The sequence below is a fragment of the Mytilus edulis genome, chromosome 13, assembly GCF_963676685.1.
Source record: "Mytilus edulis chromosome 13, xbMytEdul2.2, whole genome shotgun sequence".
Classification (NCBI taxonomy): domain Eukaryota; kingdom Metazoa; phylum Mollusca; class Bivalvia; order Mytilida; family Mytilidae; genus Mytilus; species Mytilus edulis.
Genome location: NC_092356.1, coordinates 3,685,723 through 3,711,209, shown reverse-complemented (window position 1 = coordinate 3,711,209; position 25,487 = coordinate 3,685,723). Strand labels below are relative to the sequence as shown.

General features: G+C 33.2%; 1 protein-coding gene across 2 annotated transcripts in view; it reads right to left on the bottom strand.

Moving 5' to 3' along the window:
* Window positions 1-24,087, bottom strand: part of LOC139502327 (uncharacterized) — a 29,436-nt gene extending 5,349 nt beyond the window's left edge. The window contains exons 1-2 of one of the 2 annotated variants that reach the window (XR_011658790.1): window positions 23,595-24,087; window positions 14,219-14,361 (exon numbers count right to left, since the gene is read on the bottom strand). Coding sequence is in view for 1 of the 2 variants with exons in the window: in XM_071291774.1 (XP_071147875.1) it covers window positions 23,595-24,046 (452 nt within the window). In the remaining variant the exon portion in view is untranslated. The remainder of the gene's footprint in view (window positions 1-14,218; window positions 14,362-23,594) is intronic. The other variant, XM_071291774.1, reaches the window with a different exon arrangement.
* Between the last annotated feature and the right edge of the window lie 1,400 nt (window positions 24,088-25,487).

Genomic DNA, 25,487 nt, shown 5'->3' with positions numbered 1-25,487 from the left:
TTACATTTTAATATTATGAATGAACACGAATGCGGCCACTTTACAATACGCACATTTAAAATTCAGTTCAAGAGAAGTCCGAGTCTGATGTCAGAAGATATTACCAAAGAAAATATTTAATCTCCTGAATAAATGTCTCAGAATATTCACATGACATTCATATTTACCAAGCCAAAATATGAAGAAACTCGCCCCTTTACCCTCGTTACCCGTAATGCTGTATACATAACTTCTCTTCATTAGAGGCTGCATTATCTAAGCTTTAGACGGAAACTGTCTAAAATTTAACTAAAATGCTATAATTGTGAAGATTTCAGTAATTTAGCATGACTTTATGATGCTAGTACACGATATATGTACATTGTATTGTCAAAAACAGCACATATTTATGTAGCAGAAGCATTCTACTTTCCAAAAAATAGCTAAAAGATTACATTTGCTCAATTTTGCAAAGCTGCTTAATTTTGGAGCCAAAAAGGGGTCTTACTGAACCTACTCCTTTGATAACTTCTCAAATTTCATTCCAGTATACAATTTTTTTTTGTAGAAAATCAGTCATTTCTTATTCAAATTTATATTGAAGATTTTATAATATAAATATAAAGATAACATACATACTAAACAAAAATTTTGTTTTACAAAAAAAAGGGGGGATGTCTGGAGCTTATAAAATTCAAAACTCAGAAGATTTTGCCACTAGCTGATTTTGATAACCAATATAACAATCTATTTATGTTGAACCATGGAAGTATTATATTGACAGGAACTACAACGATTTGTTAGCACTTATTTATAACCCGGGGAGCTCTGTAGAAAAGATATGGAAACTGACTAATTAGTATGTTATCGTTAATAGCCCTTTGTGACCATGTGCGATGCCGCCGTCCTAAATTGACCAGACATACTTCTTATCATCACATGGTTTTTATTGCGAAAGGTTATCTCTAATACCTGTCGGAAAACCCCTTTGTTTATTTCAATCTCGTCTGTGGTCTTTCAGAATTATTCAATTTTTCAAAACAAATCGACTGATGTACAAAACAAGAAAATCGGACGAGAACTTTGAATACTACAACGTTTTGAAGTGGTGAGTGACAATATTTCATTAGTTTGTGGGTTAAGTTTAAATCGTAATTAAGGTGTGTTCCGGTTACCGCCGGTTAAAAATAAATATATTTGATAAAAATAATTACTGTGAAGTTTCGAGTAGTCTATATAGTTAAGGTACTGGATAACCCTGGAAAGTAGAAATTTCCAGTTTAAAATACGAAAATTAATCGAACAAGTACCAACATCAACAAAATACAGAAGAAGAAAACAGAGATCTCACTTCGTTGTGTAGCTATTTATATAATGTTGGTTAATATCTTTTTAATTGTGAATATAAAAACTTCTTGTCTACCCGCAATTGAAAGACCTTTCCGATCATATAAAGCCATGGTCAGTATTTTATCATTTGAACATGTATGACTATGCCAATATATATACTAGCCAAGATTTAAAAAAAGTCTTTATGACCCGAGTATTGTTTTCTCACAAGGACAAATCTTAAAGTTATCAACTTCTACTGTAAATCTTATACTTTATATATGCACTTAAAAAACAAGGTTTAATGTCTATTTCAAAAACGTAAACTGAAACTGTTTTACAGTGCACTTAACATATTTATGTCCATGAAATCAGAAATCAGTGATGTATATTTGGCAGTCAGGATATTTCATATATCAGTGGCGGATGCAGGAATTTTCGAAAGGGGGGGTGCTAGCCCAGGGCAAAGGGGGGGTGCAAAACATATGTCCCGATTCAAATGCATTGATCTGCCAAAATAAAGGGGGGTGCGCACCCCCGGAACCCCCCTCTGGATCCGCCACTGTATATAATAATATACGTAAAGCCTTATTTAACATGGTGTTAAACCAGCCCTGGATTTGGAGTACATTTGTAAGTCTTATAATTGCTCTATAATAAAATTGTCTTTTTTTAAATCTTGATTAAATCGGCTCAATTTTCAATATGTACAGTCCCGAAATATGAATGAAATACATGCCACTGGACGTAAGACAAACAACTTTCAATCACAACTTATGATGTGCTTTTTCTACCCTTCAACCCTTTAAAACAAATCCAAAATAGTCTTTTTTTGTCAACAGATATGGTAAAAAATGGACCCAGACTATAACTGTCGTTTATGTGGAACTACAGAAAAGAGAACTGCTCACCACCTATCATACGAAAAATCAAAATATGCTAGAGACATTAAACTCTCACTAAACATTGATATTCAAAATGATCCAAGTGATTTTCCAAAATTTATTTGTATTAGTTGTCAATCTAAGTTGTATATATGTTGAATCATTGCAAACTAGATTTCGCAAAAAGACTTGTTTTTGACATTAGTGCCCTTGAATCTTTCTCTTTTGTTCCATCGCGCTTTAGCGTGCTGTACCATCGTACTTTAGGGAACAAACAAACATTGCACTTTAGCGTGAGACACCGTCATACTTTAGCGTAGACCATTGCACTTTAGCGTGACCATCGCACTTTAGAGTCCTACATGTATAAACAAGAAGATGTGGTAAGAATACCAATGAGACATCTCTCAACCCAAATCACAGCGCATAAAAAGTTAACAGGTATAGGTCAAAAACATGGAGCCTTGGCTCACACCAAGCAACAAGTTATAATGGGCCCCAAAAATAACAGAAAACCAACTGTGGAATCTATATGAAAAAAAAAGAAACCAGAAACATGAACAAGTTACTACACCAACAAATGACAACCACTGAACAATGTCAATGGCATCTGATTTAGAAAAGGTGCATAAAAAAATGTAGTGTTTTAAACATTACAACAGGAGCCAACCTTCACCCTTACCAGAGACCGTAATGTATCATAACAATATAAAAAGACCCAAGATAAATTATCCATTGAATGATTGTACATTTGAAATGGATGAACTTGATCACAAAGACATTTAAACAAAAACAAGTAAGCATACAGCTGCCATACACTGAATGAATGCCAGTTTGATCTAATCATCTACATGTATGACACAAAAAAAACAATATTAAAACTTATATGTTTCATGAAAATTGTTTATCTGGAATTTTTCTGTTGGAAATTAAATTTGTCTGGAAATATTTATTTCCACAGGATATTTTCTTGGAATTTTTAGTATTATTCTCATTTTTTTCCTGGAATATTTTTTAGAATTTTTGAAATAATCTGGAAATTATTGACAACTTACAGAATATTTTCTTGAAAATCTGAGATTTTAACAGATTTTTTTCTGGAAATCCTTAACCTTCTATAGGGGGGTTAGTCCAAATAATTATGACGTCTTGAACAGGTCGAGAACTCTAGATTTTCTGACGTCAGAATATATTTGCATAGTAATTTCCAAAACACAAGGCCAATATGGCCTTGAAAAACTGACCAATCGACTCAATGAACTACAATGCATTGTGGGCTACTACGAGTAAACAACTACTTAAAACACGTGGAATTAGTGGGAAAACAGTCAATTAATATATTGTCTGGGACTCTCATTACCAAAGTTTTTATTCTGCAAATATATTCAATGTAAAATATATAACGTAATCTTCAATTTGCATGCTCAGATTAAAAAAATATTGTTTATTGGCTTCACGATTCGACTTTCTTTTTCGCCTTGCAAAAGTAGTTGAACCGGTTTTGTGCATTGTTATGAATTGAACCTGCATTAATTTCACGACGCAGTGAAATTTACAATGAAGTGATCACTGTCCAGTAAGAAAATCATTTGAGCTCTTTTAAACCTGTATAGTGTCTTGCAAAATCATTTCTGCCAAGAAAAACACGAAACTTTTATTGAAACACTTCTTTCTGTACTGAATGTGTTTTTTTTTTTATCAGGACCTGAACTAATAGTAAGAACATCATAATATTCAGTATGCTAAAAAGAAGTGTTATGAAAGCGGCAGGGGCGGGTCCAGCCATTTTAAAAAGGGGGTCCTAACCCTGGACAAAAGGGGAGGGGGTTCCAACTACATGTCCCCATCCAAATGCACTGATCGTCCAAAAAAGGGGGTCCATCCCCCTGAACCCCCGCCCCCTGGATCCGCCACTGAGCGGGTACGGTATTTAGCTCAATACATTTTTTATAGTTTCATCCATCGATAATATCGTTTGTTGCTAATTTTATCACAAAATATACCTCAGAGGTTTTTTATCGTTCGGCTGCTGTCCTGTTGACATATGTAAAATATCTCCAATATTAAAAGTCTCTGGATCATAGTGGGTGCCATATTACCTATTATTTTTTTTTCTAAAACGTGCTTTGTATATAGAAATAAGAAGATGACGTATGAGTGCCAAATGAGACATCCCGCAAAGTGGAAAGGGATTAATATAAGTTGGAAAACTTGTTTCCCAATCCACTATAAATAAATATGTTTAAACTAAACTAAATGAGACATCTTTCCAACAAAGACATAATTTAGTAAAGTAAGCAGTCATAGGTCCAATGCTGAAAAGTAAGCTATTAATGACCCAAAAATTACTTGTGTAAAACAATCCAAACAAAAAAAAAAACAAAAAAAAAACCGGCTCAATTAAATATATAAAAGGACAAGAAATCTATCTCATCAAAAAAAAATATATTGTATAGGAGCCTGTATTTCAGTGGTTGTCGTTTGTTTATGTGTTACATATTTTTTTTTCGTTCATTTTTTTTATATAATTAGGGACGTTAGTTTTCTCGTTTGAATTGTTTTACATTGTCATTTCGGGGACTTTTATAGCTTACTATGCGGTATGGGCTTTGCTCATTGTTGAAGACCGTACGGTGATCTATAAATGTTTATTTCTGTGTCATTTTGGTCTCTTGTGGACAGCTGTCTCATTGGCAATCATACCACATCTTCTTTTTTATTATAGATCCAACGCTGCAATTTTCACAAAACATATCAAATTTTCCATCTTGTCGCACATACATATGGATAAAATCATTACAGCTTATTTCCTAATGCATGTGGAGCAAAACTTTGGTTAGCTTGCTTGCTTTGTTTGTATATTGTACAAAATATAAAATATACAAGTTAAACTATGCCTATATATATATATATATATATTGTTTAAAGATGTCAATCTTATTTTCAAAGCTTGTATAAACAACTATACAAACAAAGCAAGCAAGCCAACCAAAGTTTTACTTTGTAGGTTTAAGAAATCAGCTGTAATGATTTTATTCAGTTTGTCAAATGTCTGAGCCCGTTAAAAAACGAACAAACTGAAACTACAGTTGCTTACTTCACTACCTTAAAAAAAGGGAACAATTTGGAAGTCCCATATACTGAAATGTGACCAACAAAAATACTTATAGATTTTGTTAACACTGCCATGTATGTAAATATTTCTTCGCCTTTTTTACGAACACAAAATTCAAGGATCCCATATTTGCCTTTAATTATCTATATATACAAACATTACTGTACTCCGGCTGTTATCGACGGCTTACTTTACACCAGTAAGTTTGTCTCATGGGTAATTGTGTTTTTTCGCAGTTGTTTCGTTGCTTCTGGTGGAACAATACATGAAATCTCTGTGCCATCATCAAACATGATGTTAATGGCTATATATCGGGTAATTCAAACCCTTTTTTCTTCGCATAGAAACAACTCTTCGTTAATCTGAGCATGGAAGTAATACTTTATATCACGAACTATAAATAAGGATACACAAAATGAAAAACTAAGCGAAATTGTGAATCCCGCATTGCACGAAAAAATGTGTTGTTTTCAGTAAATAACACGTGTTCTTGGTTGATTGTAAACACGTAGTAGTCCATCATGCATTGTAACTCATTTAGTGGATTGGTCAAAAACCTAGGTAAAAATAAATTGCGTCACATGTAAATAAACAATTACATGTGCGAGAACATAAGTATGCTAATTTATGCATTTCCATATAAGGTAGTGGTCCCGACCTGTTGAAAGGCTATTATAATTTTTTTCTTTGACGCCTTACATTAACGTCGTCGATGTAAGGCGTCAAAGAAAAAAATTATAATAGCCTTTTAAGACGTCATAATTATTTGGACTATAGGGGGGTATGGATTATTTCTGGAATAGCCCAATACGAGGGGGAGGACAGGGGGGTACCCTTCTCCCTTCTCCCACCCATCTTCTCCTTTCTCCTACCCCTGTTCTCCTTTCTCCCATTAGAATAAAACATCTCCTTTTGAGATATTTTTTCTTGAAATATAAGAAAAAATTTTAAAAGGAGAGATATTTTATTTTTTCTCCTTTCTCTAACTTTTTCTCCTTTCTCCCAGCCTTCCTCTCCTTTCTCCTACCCCCTTTCTCCTTTCTCCCACCCCCTTTCTCCTTTCTCCTACCCCCTTTCTCCCCGTCTCCCTTACGCCTGTCCTCCCCCTCCAATACGGCAATAGTGAATAATCAACAATAAGGGATTCTACACTTCAAGAGGATTTTCCAACTGAAGTGGTTCATCTGGTAAAGGTGGAAAATACGGGGGGGGGAGGGGTCCGCCACTGTCTCACCATTCCTCCATAATTATTTTTATGGTTGTGTTTCCTATTCTTATCGTTGCGTTTTGTTGTTAGCGCCTTATGACAAATCCATTAAATATGTGCATGATGTGTACACTGGTTTTGCTGACGTATCTATTATACAATAAACTGCATATCGGAATCGGTTTTTGAGATCCGGATTGGACACGACTGGTGTGCGACTAAACCCGAGACTCGCCGAGCGTTTTACACTCCTACCTAGGAGTCTACTCCCGTATTCGGAAGAAGAAATATTTAAAATTTAACTGTCGAGAGTGGATAAATATCGTATTACACGAGATTTGGTGGTGGAATCTGTTTATCTAATGATTTTCTAACAATACGCAGGCAAACTTATTCCTTCTTTGCGACTGATCTGCAAAAAGATGTGTTCTTTCTATGTGATGTCATCAGGCATGGTCGCCTTTTTTTCATGCCGTCACAATAGGAAATTCGGAGGAAAACAAGAAAATTCGACGTCATAATCGGATTTTAACCAATGAAGAACTGAGATCAAACGAAGCACACGTGGATTTTTTTTATACAATGGGTGCACTAGAAAGGGATAAATTGACTAAAAATTAGAGAAAAATATTTATAAAACTTCTGAGTAGTTGCTATTGTAGAGGGGGAGGACAGGGGGTACCCTTCTCCCTTCTTCCACCCCTCTTCTCCTTTCTCCTACCCCTCTTCTCCTTATTTTTTTTTTAATTTACCGGAAAAAAGAGAGATATTTTATTTTGTCATATTTTATTTTTTTGTCCAACTTTTTCTCCTTTCTCCCAGCCTTCCTCTCCTTTCTCCTACCCATTTCTCCTTTCTCCCACCCCCTTTCTCCTTTCTCCTACCCCCTTTCTCCTTGTCTCCCTTACCCCTGTCCTCCCCCTCATTGTACGTATTTTAAAAAATAACGATTTTTTAAAATAAAAAACAAATAAAATAATTGTTGAAACTTCATTTAAAAAAAACGGCTATTTTTAGGTTGTCCCGCGTAACATATTTCAGTTATTGTAACCACTAAACTATGATTTTCGTCAAAACTATTTAATATTTTGAAAAACGTGTTTTTCCATTATTAAACAGAATAGTTCCTCCATTCCTTTATGCATTTTTATGACGTTATGATGACGTCATAGAAAAAAAAACGCGTTCAATACTAAAAGGGCAAATCTGTCCCGCGGGAAAAAAAATTGGGATTCCAGATTTGAGAATCAAAAAATATTTATCTAAAATGAAAAAAGTGTAGTATTTGTATTTACTACATCAATGTTAATTTGCTTAATTTTATGAATTTAAAGACAAATATCCTGAAACATGATATATGGTAATTTATGAGCGATTTTTCAAAGGCTTACAAGTTTGTCGCACCGCCATTTTTTAACTTAAAAACGAACTCAACTCAAATTTACGTCCATTGTTTGCTTATCACTGCTCTTATAATGGTAGAATTTATGATTTTTTAAAATGTTATTTTTCTTAAATTTTCAAAAAACTGAAATACATCAATTTTCGATAAGTAGTTAAAAAGCACCGTCGATTTTGCCGAGTCTTACAAGAATGTCGCACTTGCTTAAAAACAACGTTTCAGTCGAATTTTCGGTTTGAACGTTACGAAATATTCGCGACGTTGTGTTACGCTTACATGTACGAACATATCGCGCGTAACGCCTTAGACATATCCTATCATATATTTTTTTCACTATGTCTGACGGTATTTTGTACAGAATATTCTACAATCAGACAAAACTATATAAAACATAATTGAAAATTTTAAGATGTGCAAATCACAATGACATTGGTGTCCTGTATACTGACAGTGTAGTATATTCTTCAGGATGACAGTGTTCAATGATTTAATTGTTTGCATCTTTTTGTTGACGGTTTACCGTAGCGGTTGTTCAGGTGCAGAATGGTCGTTCGTTTAGATTAGTTGCCCTTGGAAAAACGCGTACACAATATTTTCCCAAAAGGTGTAAAGCAATTTTCAAAAACATTTTTTAATGTGTGGCAACATGTCAACATGTCATATTTGCTGTATTTGAAGATGTTTTTGATAATCAAATATCAAATGTGTATTTATTTGCCCTTGTGAAAAAATAAATTTACCAATATCTGTCTAATAGACCACAATAGATAAAAATATAGCTTGACTGTACACTAGACAGGTCTGTGCCGATGATTTGCCATTAATTTTGTATATAGTGTACGGAAGTCATCGGGGTCGTTTGACCTCCAAAAAAATAGAAACACAAAATTAATATGCTACTACGTTACACAAATCCCTGAGTGTAAATCTGATGTCAATTTATATTTCCCAATAGATGTACATGTATATGTATTAAACGAGTACCAAGGTCCTAGCTGTAATATATACCAAATGAATGTGGTCTATGGTCCAATATCCAAAATCTAAATACAAGGTTAGATTCAGCATATCATAGAACCCCAAGAATTCAATTTTTGATGAAATCAAATAATGTCAATTTTAGACCTTTTAGACCTCAATGTGGACCAATTTGATAACCAGGACCAAATATTAAAAATCTAAATACATGATTAGATTCAGCATATTGAAGAACCCCATATATTCAATTTTTGTTAAAATCAAATAAAGTTAAATTTTGGACCCCGATTTGGACCATCTTGAAAACTGGGCCCATAATCAAAAATCAAAGTACATGTTTAGATTCAGCATATCAAAGAACCCCAAGAATGCAATTTTTGTAAAAATCAAACTAAGTTTAATTTTGGACCCTTTGGACCTTAATGTAGACCGATTTGAAAGTTCGAGGCAATTTGGACTGCAAATGGAAAATGAAGGTTAATTGGATATGGACCCTTCAAAGAGCTGTTACAATGGTTCTTATCTTGCAGTGACCGTAGCACTCTCTACACGAGGCATCGATTTACAGTATGTATGAAAATTTAATTGGTCTATACTTTAGGTTCAAATAATATGAACCTCATGAAGACAAAGCCTTCCAAACTATTTATGGCAATACATTAATTTATCATATCTGGGTATATGTAGGTAGAATAGTTTTGCACTTCCAGTCTTGAAGTAGTGTTGATGTGTATCTCAAGAAAACCAAGGCTGTCCAAAGTTGTGATGATAATACTTAGAATCCCAGTTGCTTACAAAGTATGTGTATATTTCTTTCACCACAAAGTATTTCTGTTAACAACTTAGTATCACTGTTCTCAAAGAAATTCTAATAACTTTCTAATATCTAAAAATGTTTGCACTAGCTGTTTCCTCTCTTCTTTTTTTAAGAAAATTGTATTCTTTGCTATATGTACCAACTGCTTCTTTTTTGCGTAAATATACTTTTCTAAACCAGTGAATGAATTTCGTTCAAACAAACTTCCACAAATTAATTGGGTTTTCGCTTAGCAAATATTTGACTGTTCATTGCTATATATGGGGAGTGTATATGGTGTATCCTCCATTTCTTCTAAAATTTTAGAATTTATTGAAACTTTCTTAGATTAATTCTTAACCATGTTAACTATATAATACCGTTGTATAATTTGTTTTTTTCCTAATGTGAATAGGCGTTGCCGTCAGTTCATATTGTTTTTCAGAAGATTGGTAGAAGATTATTTCTTTACCCTTTTAAAGTATATGTGCTTTTGAGACATTTTCTGACTCCTGTCCTGTTCAAAAGTTTGAACGATAAGCTGCAGATTCTTTTTGTTATCAGGGGGTCTCATTGGGGTGTGCCGATCCCGGATCCCGCTTACTGTTTTGTCACATTCCCGTTTCCCGCTTACACTATGTACGTAAGCAATTCTCATTTTTTTGTCATTTCCTGGATCCCGCTAGACCTCATTTCCCGTTTTCACGACACAATAATTTGACTTTCACGTTTCACGCTTACAAAATAATCGGCAATCCCGCGTCACGCTTAGACCCCAATGAGACCCATTTATCATAAAACTTGTCCTAGATTTTTTCTAAAGATTTTGATTGATTGGTATAGGCTTGCGAATTATGTGGACAGTTTTTTTTTTAATTACCATTGCTTACCATGCATGTACATATTGTATATGTCACATGCCTTTTTTCCTCTCACACAATGCTTTGAAGGGTACATAGAAACAACTTATATCAGAGGTTAAATCAGCAATGTCTTGGGCTCATAGGTTAAATCAGCTTTATCTTGGACGAGTTCAAAAATCAGTGTGGATTACTTACTTTAAAAAGAATAATGCCCGTTGAAACATGAACTATTTGGGAAATTGTATACTAAGCGCTCTCATGTGTACAACTCTTGCCATATTTTTTTTTATGAAATAATGATTTCACCCAACAAAGGTAGGTGTGTTATACATCATGGTGTAGAAAATCTATTTATATTTATAACATTTTAGTGGGGAAAACAAGCGGAAATGGAAATATAAGGGAAGATCACAAATTAAAAGGGTTTCCTTGTTAATGGTTTTAAGTATAATGTTATGTTTGGATTACCTGCTTTTAAATTATAATGTATAAAGAAATGTTGTACTGTCTTAAGGTGATTAGCTGTCATTGTATTTTTAGAAGTAACTGGTGTATTATGCATGATTGTTCTACCTCTGCTGTGCACGTGCTTAATGGCAATACAGCAAAAAACAGCTGTAAATGCACAATGTTAGGATCATATAGTGAACAGTGAAAATAAGTATTAACAAGAATGTGTTCATAGTACATGGATGCCCCACTCGCACTATCATTTTCTATGTTTAGTGAACCATTAAAAAAGGGGGTAAAAAATCTAATTTGGCATTACAATTGGAAAGATCATATCAAAGGGAACATGTGTACTATGTACTATTTCATGTGGACCATGCAATTTGGGTCAAAAGTCTGAGTTAGCTTTAAAATTAGAAAGATCATATGATAAGCAACAAGTGTACTAAGCTTCAAGTTGATTGGACTTCAGCTTCATCAAAAACTATACCTTGACCAAAAACTTTAACCTGAAGCAGGACCGATTCTATTTGAATGAATTAATGTTGATGATCATTAATGACCCATCCAATAAACGGATAACCTAGAACAACAGATTGTGACACCTGATGTTACTGTTGATTAGCTTGGAGTCGTAAAGAAAGCCAGGTAAAATTTCGTTATTGGCGGATCATATCAATACGAACAAAATAATATACAATCCATCTTCAAAAAAAGGCAGGGCGCCCTGGAAACTGTACAAAGGGCACAGGGCGGCACTCGGGTAAGGGCGGGTGGACCGCCCTGTGAAAAGGACTAGCTTGAACACTGTCCATACACCAAATATAGTTGATTTATTGCATGTAGTATGTGATATTAGAACATTGATATTGAATTGAAAGTAAAAGGTTCAATGGGCCGGGTGTTTTATATATTATATATCATATCCATTTTACAATATCTTAACATTTAGATACAAAATGAAACATATTGTGCGCCATGTGGGAGCTTACATGTGTCACTCTATGCGCCATTTCTGAACAAAAAGCGCAATTTTCAGGTCTCGTAGCCCAGCTGGCTACTGATCTTTATAAGTTAATCTCTACCTCTGAGATCATCATCTTCCCACTCACTGGATGTATAACCCACATCAATGGTTTAATAGCTTTAGATTTTCAGTAAGAAATAAATTTAAAGATACCTTTGTGCCCTGTAACATAATTTTCAACTTCAAAAATTAAAAAACTAATGCTAAACAGCCTATACAAGTCCTTGTTCTATTAAAGTGTATCAATCCCAATCCCAATCGGACAGAAAGTCACAGGACAAAAAGTCACAGGACATAAAGTCACAAATTAGGTAGGACAAAAAGTCACAGGACAAAAAGTCACAATTAATCCTTCGACAATTGTTTGAATATATAAAAGAAAGATCTTGAAATATTATCTTTTTATTACATCTATTCATTTTGAAGTGTAGGACATTGTTCATAAGCTTTGTTAAATAAAAAAATAGTAAATTTTAATCATTCAAAAATTATATTTCTTGGCACCATGAAGCCATTTAAGTACCATGTCATGATGACATCTTGTTTTCATAACAATTATTTGATCATTATTGATATTTATTGAATAATTTTTAATTACAAAGTTGCTTTAAGTTTAACACTTCAAGAAAAAAACAAAACTTTTATTTTTTAAATTATTTTTTCTTGCTTTATAAAGAAAAATATTCTAAAAACTAAATTGTGACTTTTTGTCCTGTGACTTTTTGTCCGTGACTTTTTGTCTGTGACTTTTTGTCCTGTGACTTTCTGTCCTACATTCTTTTGTACACGCTATGGTTAAAAAAAATTTCAAACATCAATGACTTCATCAAATCTTAATCAAATCATTTGAAACTTGGATAGCAGCTTCTTCATGATCAAGAGATATAGCATGTTTCAAAACTAAATTTTGAGAAAAAAAAAAGATTTTCTTTCTGAATTTCACTGGTAATTGGAATAAGTTTTTTGCACTTTACATTTAGGTTCAGTCTGTAGTTAAAGTTCTTTAAACATCGTTTACTTTATCGGCATGTCTCTTTGGAATTCCTTCTAAATTGGATCGAGGCACCTTTATGATCAAGAAATTGTACCTAAAAATATTTATCTATTTTTCCACAATGTACTGATAAATGGACTTAGGTTTGTTTTTTTTTAATTTTTTTTTTTGCATTTCACATTAAAGGGTAGTGTATTGTTAAAGTTTTTAATTATCAATATTTATATCAAACCTTCATGAAACTAACTGAAACTAGTACCAAAGCTTTTAGTGATAAAAGTACAGTGTTTTTATCAAAATTTAACAACAATATAGATTTTTCCAAAATTGATTGATAATAAGACTTATTTTTTGTCAATTTACATTCTGGTACAGTCTGTTGTAAATCTTTCCGTCATCAGAGACTCTTATTAAGTATTATGAGGTGGGGAACATTTTTCTTCAGGACAGTTTTTGAAGATCAACAAATTAAGAGTTACATGTTATCACTGATTCCATGGAACCTTAACGAATTTTTATAGTATGGATTTATTTTTCCAAAGGCCACATCTGTCTAACCCCTCGCATGCATATGCACCAGTTCAAAGGCAGGAAAATATTGGCCATGGGTACATTTAGTAGTTCTATTTTGTATGTTTGTTGATGTTGTGACAAACTAATGTGTTATACTGTTCGATATATATTTTTTTTAAATCTTGTCGGGGTCATTCAGAGCTTGATACCCTGTTGAAAAACTTGAGGTGACCACAGTGAATTTGTGTCTTGTATTATGACCGTTTTTTATTCATGCCTATGCCGTTCTAAGCCAAGTCACCATTCATGCAAAAGTTACCTTTATCAATGAGCAAATTTGAAAATACTGATCATATACACCATTGGAAAAATAAAACCATATTATAAAAAACACTCCAGGTATTCTTCCTCTATTTTTACAAATTGAGATGCAAATGGTAAAGTTATACCGAAAATAGAGAAAAATCAAAAAGGCAGACACCGCATTGCTTTTGCAATGTCGACTGATTCAGGTAAACATGATAATTAAGGTCTCCAGAAAGACGATTTCAGGTTTTGATGTATAACTGAAACTTGAAACAGTCATTTCACGTGATAGTATAGAGAAATGAATTTGCCACAGAATAGCATTCTCTGATTTTTAAAACAATTTGAGTAAGAGGTTTTAATTTACACACTTACCTCTAATTGATCTAAAATGTATCTCTCTCATTCAGCTCCGGATGTCTCTCTCATTAATTTCTTTGCATCACATTTGGTGGTGAATGAGAGAGATTGGTAGGCGTGAAATTGCGTCATGAAGTGAAAAATTCTGCGGTAGATTTCTATAAAAACAAAAATTACCCAACTTTTAGAGCAAAATTTCTGTACTTTGGAATAAAACTCTCTGTCAAAAAACTATATCATCCCATGCAGGAATCTTTTCTCTTTAAAATTTTCGGATTAATCAGATGAAGCATTTTTGAGTTACTGTACGACATTCAAGAAATATGGCATTTTTTTAAAAATCAAAGTCCCATAACTCTGGACACATCGCAAAATTGGAAAAAAAAAAGGTAACCAGACATTACCAGCCTAATTTTAAAATTTCAGTTCAATTGGATGAAGCATTTTTGAATTCATGAACGACATACAAGAATAAAGAGCTTGGCCGAGTGCACCATGATATGACCGCAATGATCGACAAGTGTTGACACACTTCTAAAGTGGACACAATAATATGTTTGACACAGTAATTTGCTGGACACAGAAATTTCATTAGTACTAAAAAGCACCACTTTGGCCCTTAATAGGTTGGAAAAACTGCAAGTCCTAGCTAAAATTCTCTGTTGGAAATTTCATAAGGACTCTAAAGAAAAAAAAAACCTTTGAAATTGGACGAGAAATAAAAAAGTTTGTTTTTTGGGATTGAGCACCACTTTGGCCCCAAATAGCTCGGAAACGGTACAAGCTACGTTAAATCCTTCGAGACTCTATCAGTGCAGAAGTTCATAAGGAAAACAATGAAAAAATCAAAATGAAAATAAGATGAAAAATATAAATTTCATGAAAAAAAAAGAGAAGTCCGTTTTAGCCCCTTTTAGCTCTGAACCCTTAAGTCCTAGCTCAGATCTGTAAAAATTCACTTATTTTCTATGATACTCTTTGATCTCACCAATCTTAGTATTTACAATTACGTGTATTTCATTTCTCAAACAAAATCTTCATATTAAGTATTATGCCTAACCGGTTAACCGAATAATCGTTCGACCGATTAACCGGTTAACCGGTAGTTACGTTGATGTTCAAAGTCTTATACAAAGTACTTCACGAATGACTGGTTTTATGATACAATAAATTGACATTTATCCCAGGGTATTATAACACAATAATGCAAACACTAACACAATTAGGATTTCAATATGTAATAAATTACAAAAAAAACAAATTTATAAGTATGTACATTTAGAAAGAACGAAAGAAGAGTTATTCACATTTTTCCTCGGGTACATAGTTTTTATTCAGGAATATTATCTGGTCGATTACAGAGGAAGATAGTCGATTTCTCAGTTTAGTAACAATGAGACCCGCGCATGAAAAGATTCGTTCTGACGGAACAGAGGTAGCAGGAATACTTAAATATTGTCTAGCTAACACAAAGAGTCTGGGGAATTTACAATTATTTTCTTTCCACCACTCGAGTGGGTTTGAATCTTGCACAGCACGCTCCTTGATGTATAAGGACATTTCCGATTCATCTTGAAAGGATGTATCTTCGTCGGTGTCAAACAAAAGAAAGTCCAAAGATCGTTGGACTCTTTGTTTCTTGGCTGGTTGCTTGTCAACTTCAGTTCCAAGGTTTTTTCATGACGTTTTAACTGCGGGCTTTAATGGCACATCGTCTAACTTGGACTCTAACATTTCAATGGCGACTTTTTTTTGTTCTGGGGAGAAAAAGTTAAGTGTTCTATGCCTCGGATCAAGTAAGGACGCTAAAGCATGCTGTGTAGATGCAGTTTCAATGTCATACGGTTTAAAGCGGGTGATGAGTTCTTCCGAAATACTTGCTTTCATTTTATGATCATTTAAATACATCATAAAATATTACAAGAGGCTCTCAAGAGCCTGAATCGCTCACCTTAATTTTTTTGGTTAAATCTCTCATCAATGATTATTTTGGCTTTTCAATTTATTTAAATGTTCTTTGAATCGTCCTATTTTCTTCAAAAGCAAAAAAAAATCATTTTCTCCTATGTTCTATTTTAGCCATAGGAGCTAAAAAAAAAATGTTTCTTGACATACAAGGAAATAAAATATAAAATTTATACTAGATACTCTGAAACTCATTTAGCCTAAGTTTGGCTGAAATTGATACAGCAGTTTCAAAGGAGAAGATTTTTTAAAGTAAGTCAACATGATTTATGAAAATTGTTTAAAATTGACTATAAAGGGCAATAACTCCTTAAGGGGTCAATTGACAATTTTGGTCAAATTGACTTATTTGTAGATCTTACTTTGCTTAACATTTTTGCTATTAACAGTTTATCTGTATCAATAATATTCAAGATAATAACCAAAAACGGCAAAATTTCTTTAAAATCATCAATTCAGGGGCATTATACCTGAAAAAACAGTTACCCAATTCAGCTGAAAATTTCAGGACAGGTAGACCTTGACCTAATAAATACTTTTACTTCTTGTCTTATTTGCTCTAAATGTTGGAGTTTTTGAGATATAAGCCAAAAACTGCATTTTACCCTGTGTTCTATTATTCGCCATGACGGACATATTTTTTGACGAAATAGAAAATAAAACACAAACTTTATTTTATACACCCTACTGATAATTCAGTTGAAGTTTGGTTGAATTTGGTTGAGTAGTTTTAGAGGAGAAGATTTTTTAAAGTTAGCAAATATGATGAACAAATTGTGAAAAATTGTCATTAAAGGACAATAACCCCTAAAGGGGTCAATTGACAATTTGTGTCATATTTACTTATTTGTAGCTCTTACTTTGCTGATCATTTTTGCTGTTTACAGTTTATCTTTATCCATGATAATATTCAAGATAATGACCAACCAGATGCTCCGCAGGGCGTAGCTTTATACGACCGCAGAGGTTGAACCCTGAACAGTTGGGGCAAGTATGGACACAACATTCAAGCTGGATTCCGCTCTAAATTTGGATTGTGATTGAATAGTTGACACAGCATAGGTTTCTGACACAGAATGAATGTATTCAAATGAACTTAAAATTTTTGTTTTCTCTTAGAGCAATTCACTATGCTGTTGAATATTAATCCTCTCAAAAAAATGTTTGAAGAAATTTTCTTTTTATTTTATTTATGAAATTTCAAATGAGAAAAATCGAACCCAATTTTTTAATCACATCCCCCTTTCCCTTATTCCAAAACTAATTTTAATTAAAATATTCTAATGGAGTTTGCAACAATTACTACTCATTTAAATACATCATGAAATATTAAGATGTAAAAAAACTGCTTGTTATCACTGAATGGTAAAGATTATTTAAATTTATCAGTTGGTAGTAAAAAGTGAATATACATTGTATATTGTATATAACAAAGATTTAAGTTGATTCTGGACAAAGAAAGATAACTCCAATTAAAAAAAATTCTTGCAATAAGATATTTCTTGCTTACTATACTGGACAAAGAAAGATAACTCTTAATTAAAAAAAAATTTGCTATTTCACAATATTGTGAAATTAGATATTTCTTGCCATTGCACAATACTGTGCAATTGAAAAGACTTGCTATTGCACAATACTTAATATAATAATTTTAGATCCTGATTTGGACCAACTTGAAAACTGGGCCCATAATCAAAAATCTAAGTACATGTTAAGATTCAGCATATCAAAGAGGCCCAAGAATTTAATTTTTGTTAAAATCAAACTTAGTTTAATTTTGGACCCTTTGCACTTTAATTTAGACCAATTTTAAAACTGGACCAAAAATTAAGAATCTGCATACACAGTTAGATTTAGCATATCAAAGAACCCCAATTATTCAATTTTTGATGAAATCAAACAATGTTTAATTTTGGACCTCGATTTGGGCCAACTTGAAAACTGGGCCAATAATCAAAAATCTAAGTACATTTTTAGATTCAGCATATCAAAGAACCCCAAGGTTTCAATTTTTGTTAAAATCAAACTAAGTTTAATTTTGGACCCTTTGGACCTTAATGTAGACCAATTTGAAAACGGGACCAAAAATTAAGAATCTAAATACACAGTTAGATTCGGCATATTTAAAGAACCCCAATTATTCAATTTTGATGAAATCAAACAAAGTTTAATTTTGGACCCTTTGGGCCCCTTTTTCCTTAACTGTTGGGACCAAAACTCCCAAAATCAATACCAACCTTCTTTTTATAGTCATAAACCTTGTGTTTAAATTTCATAGATTTCTATTTACTTATACTAACGCTATGGTGCGAAAACCAAGAAAAATGCTTATTTGGGTCCCTTTTTGGCCCCCAATTCCTAAACTGTTGGGACCAAAACTCCCAAAATCAATACCAACCTTCCTTTTGTGGTCATAAACATTGTGTTTAAATTTCATTGATTTTTATTTACTTTAACTAAAGTTATTGTGCGAAAACCAAGAATAATGCTTATTTGGGCCCTTTTTTGGCCCCTAATTCCTAAACTGTTGAAACCAAAACTCCCAAAATCAATCCCAACCTTTCTTTTGTGGTCATAAACCTTGTGTCAAAATTTCATAGATTTCTATTAACTTAAACTTAAGTTATAGTGCGAAAACCAAGAAAATGCTTATTTGGGCCCTTTTTGGCCCCTAATTCCTAAAATGTTGGGACCAAAACTCCCAAAATCAATACCAGCCTTCCTTTTATGGTCATAAACCTTGTGTTAAAATTTCATAGATTTTTATTCACTTTTACTAAAGTTAGAGTGCGAAAACTAAAAGTATTCGGACGACGACAACGACGACGACGACGCCAACGTGATAGCAATATACGACGAAAATTTTTTCAAAATTTGCGGTCGTATAAAAACTGCAAAATTTCCTTAAAATTACCAATTAAGTGGCAGCAACCCAACAATGGGCTGATAGATCTTGACCTAATCTAATAAACATTTTTACTCCATGTCAGATTTGCCCTAAATGCTTTCGTTTTTGAGATATAAGCCAAAAAACTGCATTTGACCCCTATGTTTTATTTTTAGCAATGGCGACCATGTTTGTTGATAAATCAAAACTACGGATACAATTTATAAACTAGATACCCTAAGGAACATTCAGTTAAAGTTTGGAAGTATTTGGCCTAGTAGTTTCAGAGGAGAAGATTCTTGAAATAGTTTACGACGACAGACGACGACCACAACAGACGACGGATGCCAAGTGATGGCATAAGCTCACTTGGCCCTTCGGGCCAGGTGAGCTAAAAATGTAAAAAAAGAATATACGACGAAAAATTTTTCAATTTTAGCGGTCGTATAAAAACCAAGAATAATGCTTATTTGGGCCCTTTTTTGGCCCCTTATTCCTAAACTGTTGGAACCATAACTCCCAAAATCAATCCCAACCTTCCTTTTGTGGTCATAAACCTTGTGTTTAAATTTCATAGATTTCTATTCACTTTTACTAAAGTTAGAGTGTGAAAACTAAAAGTATTCTGACGACGACGACGAAGACAACGACACCACTTGATAGCAATATACGACGAACAAATTTTCAATTTTTGAGGTCGTATAAAAAGTCATCCTATCTTCTATTATTGATCTTATGAATCTTTGCTCTAATAGAATTTTAAATTATCTGCCCTTTGCAGATGTCTATACTAATCATTTAAGTGTAATTTCATGGACAATGAAAATCCCATTTGTCTGTTATCTTCAGAACACTGCTCATTTACAAGCCCCCAAGGAGCAATTTTTGAAGGCCTTGTGCAAATACTTAAGATCTTTGTGCAATCAGTTTCTTTGTTGAATTAATGAGATGAAACATTTAACTCTTAATAAAAAAATTGAGCAAACCTGGGAAAAATCATTAAAGGCATCAATTTACATCTCAAAACTTGATGACCTTTGTGGGATTGTTAGAAAAATTTACTTGTACAAGTAAATTTTTGAGAAAATTAAGGGGAGATTATTCAAACATTATTTATTAACTTATATGTGTATATTTTTTACACTTCTTCAAGTAAATAAAAATAACTTTATACAAGTAGTACCCCTAACTAACTTTAATGTTAATCTTGATAAAAATTTAATCCAATTGATCCACATAAAAGTGTGTCATTCCTATTAATAATAATAAATTACATGCATGTAAATGTATGGCAATTTAAAGTAAGCAACCAAACGACAAAGAAAATCAATCAAAATCTAGGAGCTTTATTCAGTCTTTAACAGTAGACAAACTAGATACTATTGAGATGGGAGCCATCTCTGTGCGCCCCGCTGTCAATAACGTTGGGTAAATAAGTTGTATGGATAATCTGATATGAAGCATGAAATATTAATGGTTCTCGAGAGGTAGAGCGGACACAATTTGTCAAGAACAACGAACGGATGGACAGACCGACAGACTGACCTTTGACCTAGGATGCATACATTATGACACATTCTCTGGTGTTGGTTAATATATATGTTAAGTTGAAAATGTTTGTCAGGTATAAAGTATGATATAATAACAGCTGTCCTCTCAAAATATAGTGTGGATCAAATTTGTTAGCGATGGACAGACCAACAGACAGACAGACCTTTGACCAAGGAAGTTGTACATACATTATGACACACCCTCTGGTGTTGGTTAAAATGCGTGTCAAGTATAATATTTGAAATCATAACGGTTCTCAAGATATAGAGCGGACACGATCTTCACCACAGGACACGGGACAACCGAAACCAAAGTTTTTTTTACCTAGGAAGTTGTACATACATCATGACACGCCCTCTGGTGGTGGTTAAAATGGATGTCAAGTATAAACTTTGAAATCATAACGGTTATCAAGATATAGAGCGGGCACAGTCTTCACCAAAGGACACAGGGTTGTCAACTGAAACCAGTTTTTGACATTGACCTTTGACCTAGGAAGTTGTACATGTATACATCTTGACACACCCTCTGGTGTTGGTTAAAATGGATGTCAAGTATAAACTTTGAAATCATAACAGTTCTCAAGATATAGAGCGGGCACAAAGTTAAAGTGTTACGGACGGACAGACAGACTGATCACTATAGGGCGACCCGCCTTAGGCGGGGCCCTTATAAAGAAGCACAGCCAATTGTTTTGAGACACAGAAAGTATTATAATTTGGACTCTGTAAGGGGTTTTTTTCACAAAATTTCTGAGTTTAACACCTGGAGTGAAACTTAAATGCAAGAAATTGGCATATTTAGATTTAACCCCAACATATTTTGTATGGACCTACAGTGCAATGGTTTTTCGATGGTTTATGTCTGTCATATTTGTTTTACAGAAAAAAATTTATAAAGACCATTTATTTTTTTATCTAAATTGTTTACATTATTTATGTCGTGGCCTTTTATATATACATGTAGCCTTTGTGGTAAGGGTTTTTATCATTGTTGAAAAGCGGTATGGTTTATAATTCCTCACATCCATTTTATTTGAACTGTGGTGTATAGTTTTCCCTCTGGAAATCATACCGATCTCTAAAATTTAAAAATTGATATCACAACCTACTTAAATTCTAGTATACATGTAATAATTTAAAAAAAAACACATTTCATTTTAAATAGATCTTATTTGTCTCTCATAATACATGTAATATGTTTAAAGGTTTAAATGTTTCAGCTGCTATTGGTTCACTTCAGTTTTGTATTCTGTGTCCAAAATGGATGTTGATTAGAGAAGCTGAAAATCAGCATCATTGACTAGAGAATGCCAAAAAATGGATGTCGATTAGATAGGCATAAAATTAGCCTTTGATTTGGAATGTTATTTATTGTGACGTCACATTTGGAAGTTGATTTGAGGAACGGACGTCGATCTGAGTCTAACATATATGTACAACTTTTTGATATAATAAATTAAGGACTTTAACTCACAAATGACTCAGTCAAATTATGTTAATTATGGACATCTTAGCTCTTAGCTATAAATTATATTATTGACACTCATACCTCATCCTTGGTCAATATAATCTGAACAGGTCCATATATACATGTAACATATATATTGACCTCCTCAAAAGTCCATAATTGATAAATATAAAATAAAAGCATGACTGAAACTTCTTTTATTACATGGCTGAATAAACCAAAGCTGAACTAGCTCCATGCCCACACATTTTGTTTCCCCTCTTAAAAAAGACTCAAGTTTAAGTCCCACTGAAGACATACATGTACATATATATTCTTACATACTTTTGATTTTTTAACCCTGTATGCTAACATTCCTATGTAAATTTTAAAATTGTTTGTATGCACATTGAACGACAAATTTATGTGACGTATAAAATTTACAGACGTCAGACATTCAAATTAATGAATGTGTTCGTCGAATCCGGGTCCGTACGCCCTAATTCACGTTCGCCCTAGTACCTGTTCGCCCTGATACCTGTTCGCCCAGGATCCATTCGCCCTGATTTTTATTTTTTACTAATTGTTGTCTATAGTGGCATACTTTTAAGTATTTGAATAAAATATGTTGAAGTTTGTTGAAAAAATCACCGAATATTGATATTGCCGCAATCAATTTCATCATTTTCTCTTTGATTGCAGTAGAATACTGGAATACAATGTATTTATCTTTGTTGATATTTGTTAACAAAATAATTGTATTCAGTCATTCACTAATGTATGCAGTATAACTTAGACTAGTCTCAGAGTATTTTAATGAATGAACTTGTAAATCCGTTTTACAGTTCGTACATTTTTTTAAATTAATTTCAAGCTGAATATATTATCAAAACAAATTTGTTTTTTATATTATAAATCCATCAAAAGACAGGTATCACGATAAGCAGTGATCCGAATTAATTTGTCATAAAACAATAAATTAATGATCCTTAACAAGCCATAAACTTTTAGATATTTCCATGTTTCCATAAATTTCAAGAATATATACCATAGAAATATATCTGATTAAGTTTATTCAACTTCAATGCCCTGAATATTAATATTTTTAGTAGGGCGAACGGACTCTAAGGGCGAACGAACTCAGGGCAAACGGACCCAGGGCGAACATGTTACTAGGGCGAACGGTCCCGATACCGTGTTCGTCTATAGTAGATGTTTCTGTGTTCTGTTAAATTGTTCCTTTTAAAATTGTTATATGATGATGACTGAGGTACCCATATTTTGACTATTTTATTTATTGTGTCTGTTTATTTAACGCATCAATGTAAATATATCGAAAATTGATGAGACTGTCATTAAAGTGAGAGGGTTAGAGCTATAGAACCAGGTTTAATCCACCATTTTCTACATTTGAAAATGCCTGTACCAAATCAGGAATATGACAGTTCTTGTCCATTCGTTTTTTATATGTTTTGTTATTTGATTTTGCCAAAATGTTTTACAGCCACAGGTAGAAATGATTCGGAATTTGAAACTTACTGTTTATGCGACGAGATGGGTTCCATCTGTTTTTGTAATTTGTCTTCTGTTAGACGTAGCTCCGTGATAATTCCTTCCACATACTGTTGTTGTTTCAATTTTTGTTCTTCTATTTTGAGATCAAAGTCAAGGTTATCTATAATTACTTTCATAACTTCTTGTTGTTCTATTGTTAAATTTCCATAAAAACCAGTTTTGTCTGTTACTAACTGAAGAACATCGGATGGTGTTGGTTTAGCAGTTCGGTCGTAGAATATGGCTAATTTGTCAAGATCAAATATCGTCCAATCTGAAACATTCTTTGGCAAAGCACCGAATGGACGTGATTCATTACTAAAATTAGTGTCTCCTGATGACGAACAATTATGCCCTTCATCGTCCGAAGTCGTCTCGTTATAACTTGGACGTGGACGTTTCCGCAACAATTTACGCGGCGGCTGTTTAGACGCCATGAGGAATGAGCAGTAGCGAATATCCGGTCTGCACAAAAAAAAAATTAAAACCATACGCACAAAATAGTGCACCGTTATTCTTCGCAGACACTGTATACTGATTACATTACGTAACACAAATCACAGATAATTTATTAATAATGTTTAAATTTTAAGAAAAGGGGTGATATTCATTTTTCATAGATTGATTAATTATTTTCAAAATAATTCTAGTATATAGAAGGGGAACATTGTTTATATGTCAAACAAGTATGCATTCACTAGTGATTACTAGTTTGTCATTCTGTCCGTCAGTACAATTTTCCAAACATTTTATCCTCATGTTTGAATATATTTATTAGATATTTGATATAAACTATGAACACTCATAATATTACTAGGAGGGGGTCAATTTTGTGTTTCCAGTGGAAACATATTATTTTTGTGTTTCCAGAGGAAACATTTTGTTATGTTTCCAGGGTTTGTCTAGATTTTTTTTTGACTAATTGTCAATGTTTTCCCCTCCTAATTTATCTCAGAAATTTTTAGTGTTTCCAAGGAACACATTTCATTCTTTTTTATGTGTTTGGCACGGGGAACACATTCTTTTTTTTTGTGTTTCCAGACTTGTCTAGTAATTATTGTTTAACTACTTGTTAATCTATAATGATGTCGTCTAGTATTGGTTTCTCTGCTTCTGAAAGATTGTATTTTCATGTTTTAAGGACAGATTTAATTCCAATCAGTTTCCGTGTTTCCTGGGGGAACATTTTTTCTTTGTTTCCAGGGGAAACATTTTTTAGGGTGTTTCCAGGGCAATCTATTTTTGTTTTGTTTTTACAGGGGAAATTTTTTTTTTTTTTTTTCAGGGGAAACATTTTTTTTTGTGTTTCCAGGGGAAACCTTTTTGTTTGTGTTCCAGGGGAAACATTGTTTATGGTGTTTTCAGGGCAAACTGTTTTTTTGTGTTTTTCCAGGGGAAACTTTTTTTGTGTTTCCAGGGAAACTTTTTTTGTTGTCGTCTGTAACTATCATGTGATGGGTGCCTCAGGTGCAGCAGGACTATTTTCCACTATCGAACACCTATTGTGACTTTTAATTCTCAGTCTTTTGTTTGCATTGTGGTGTTTTGGAAATGGCTGCTGGCCATGTTGAGGAATTTTTGCCCTGGCTTTCTTAGTTCGGTTTGAATTTTCCTTTGGTTTCTTCTGCCTCTCAGTTATTTGGATTTGCCTTGATTTACAAAAAATCTTGACAAATTTTGTATTGCTACATGTTAAAAAAAAAATCCTCAGCAAACATACCTTGCTTATGATAACAAGCTATTACTAAAAGGTATGCATGACTAATCTTTGCTAGTTTTTAATAATAGTTTTGAAATTTCTTTAGATGAAAATGTTATTAATATCAACCTACCAGAGATGCTTTAGTATATATATAAAATGCAGTAAAGGGGCACTAG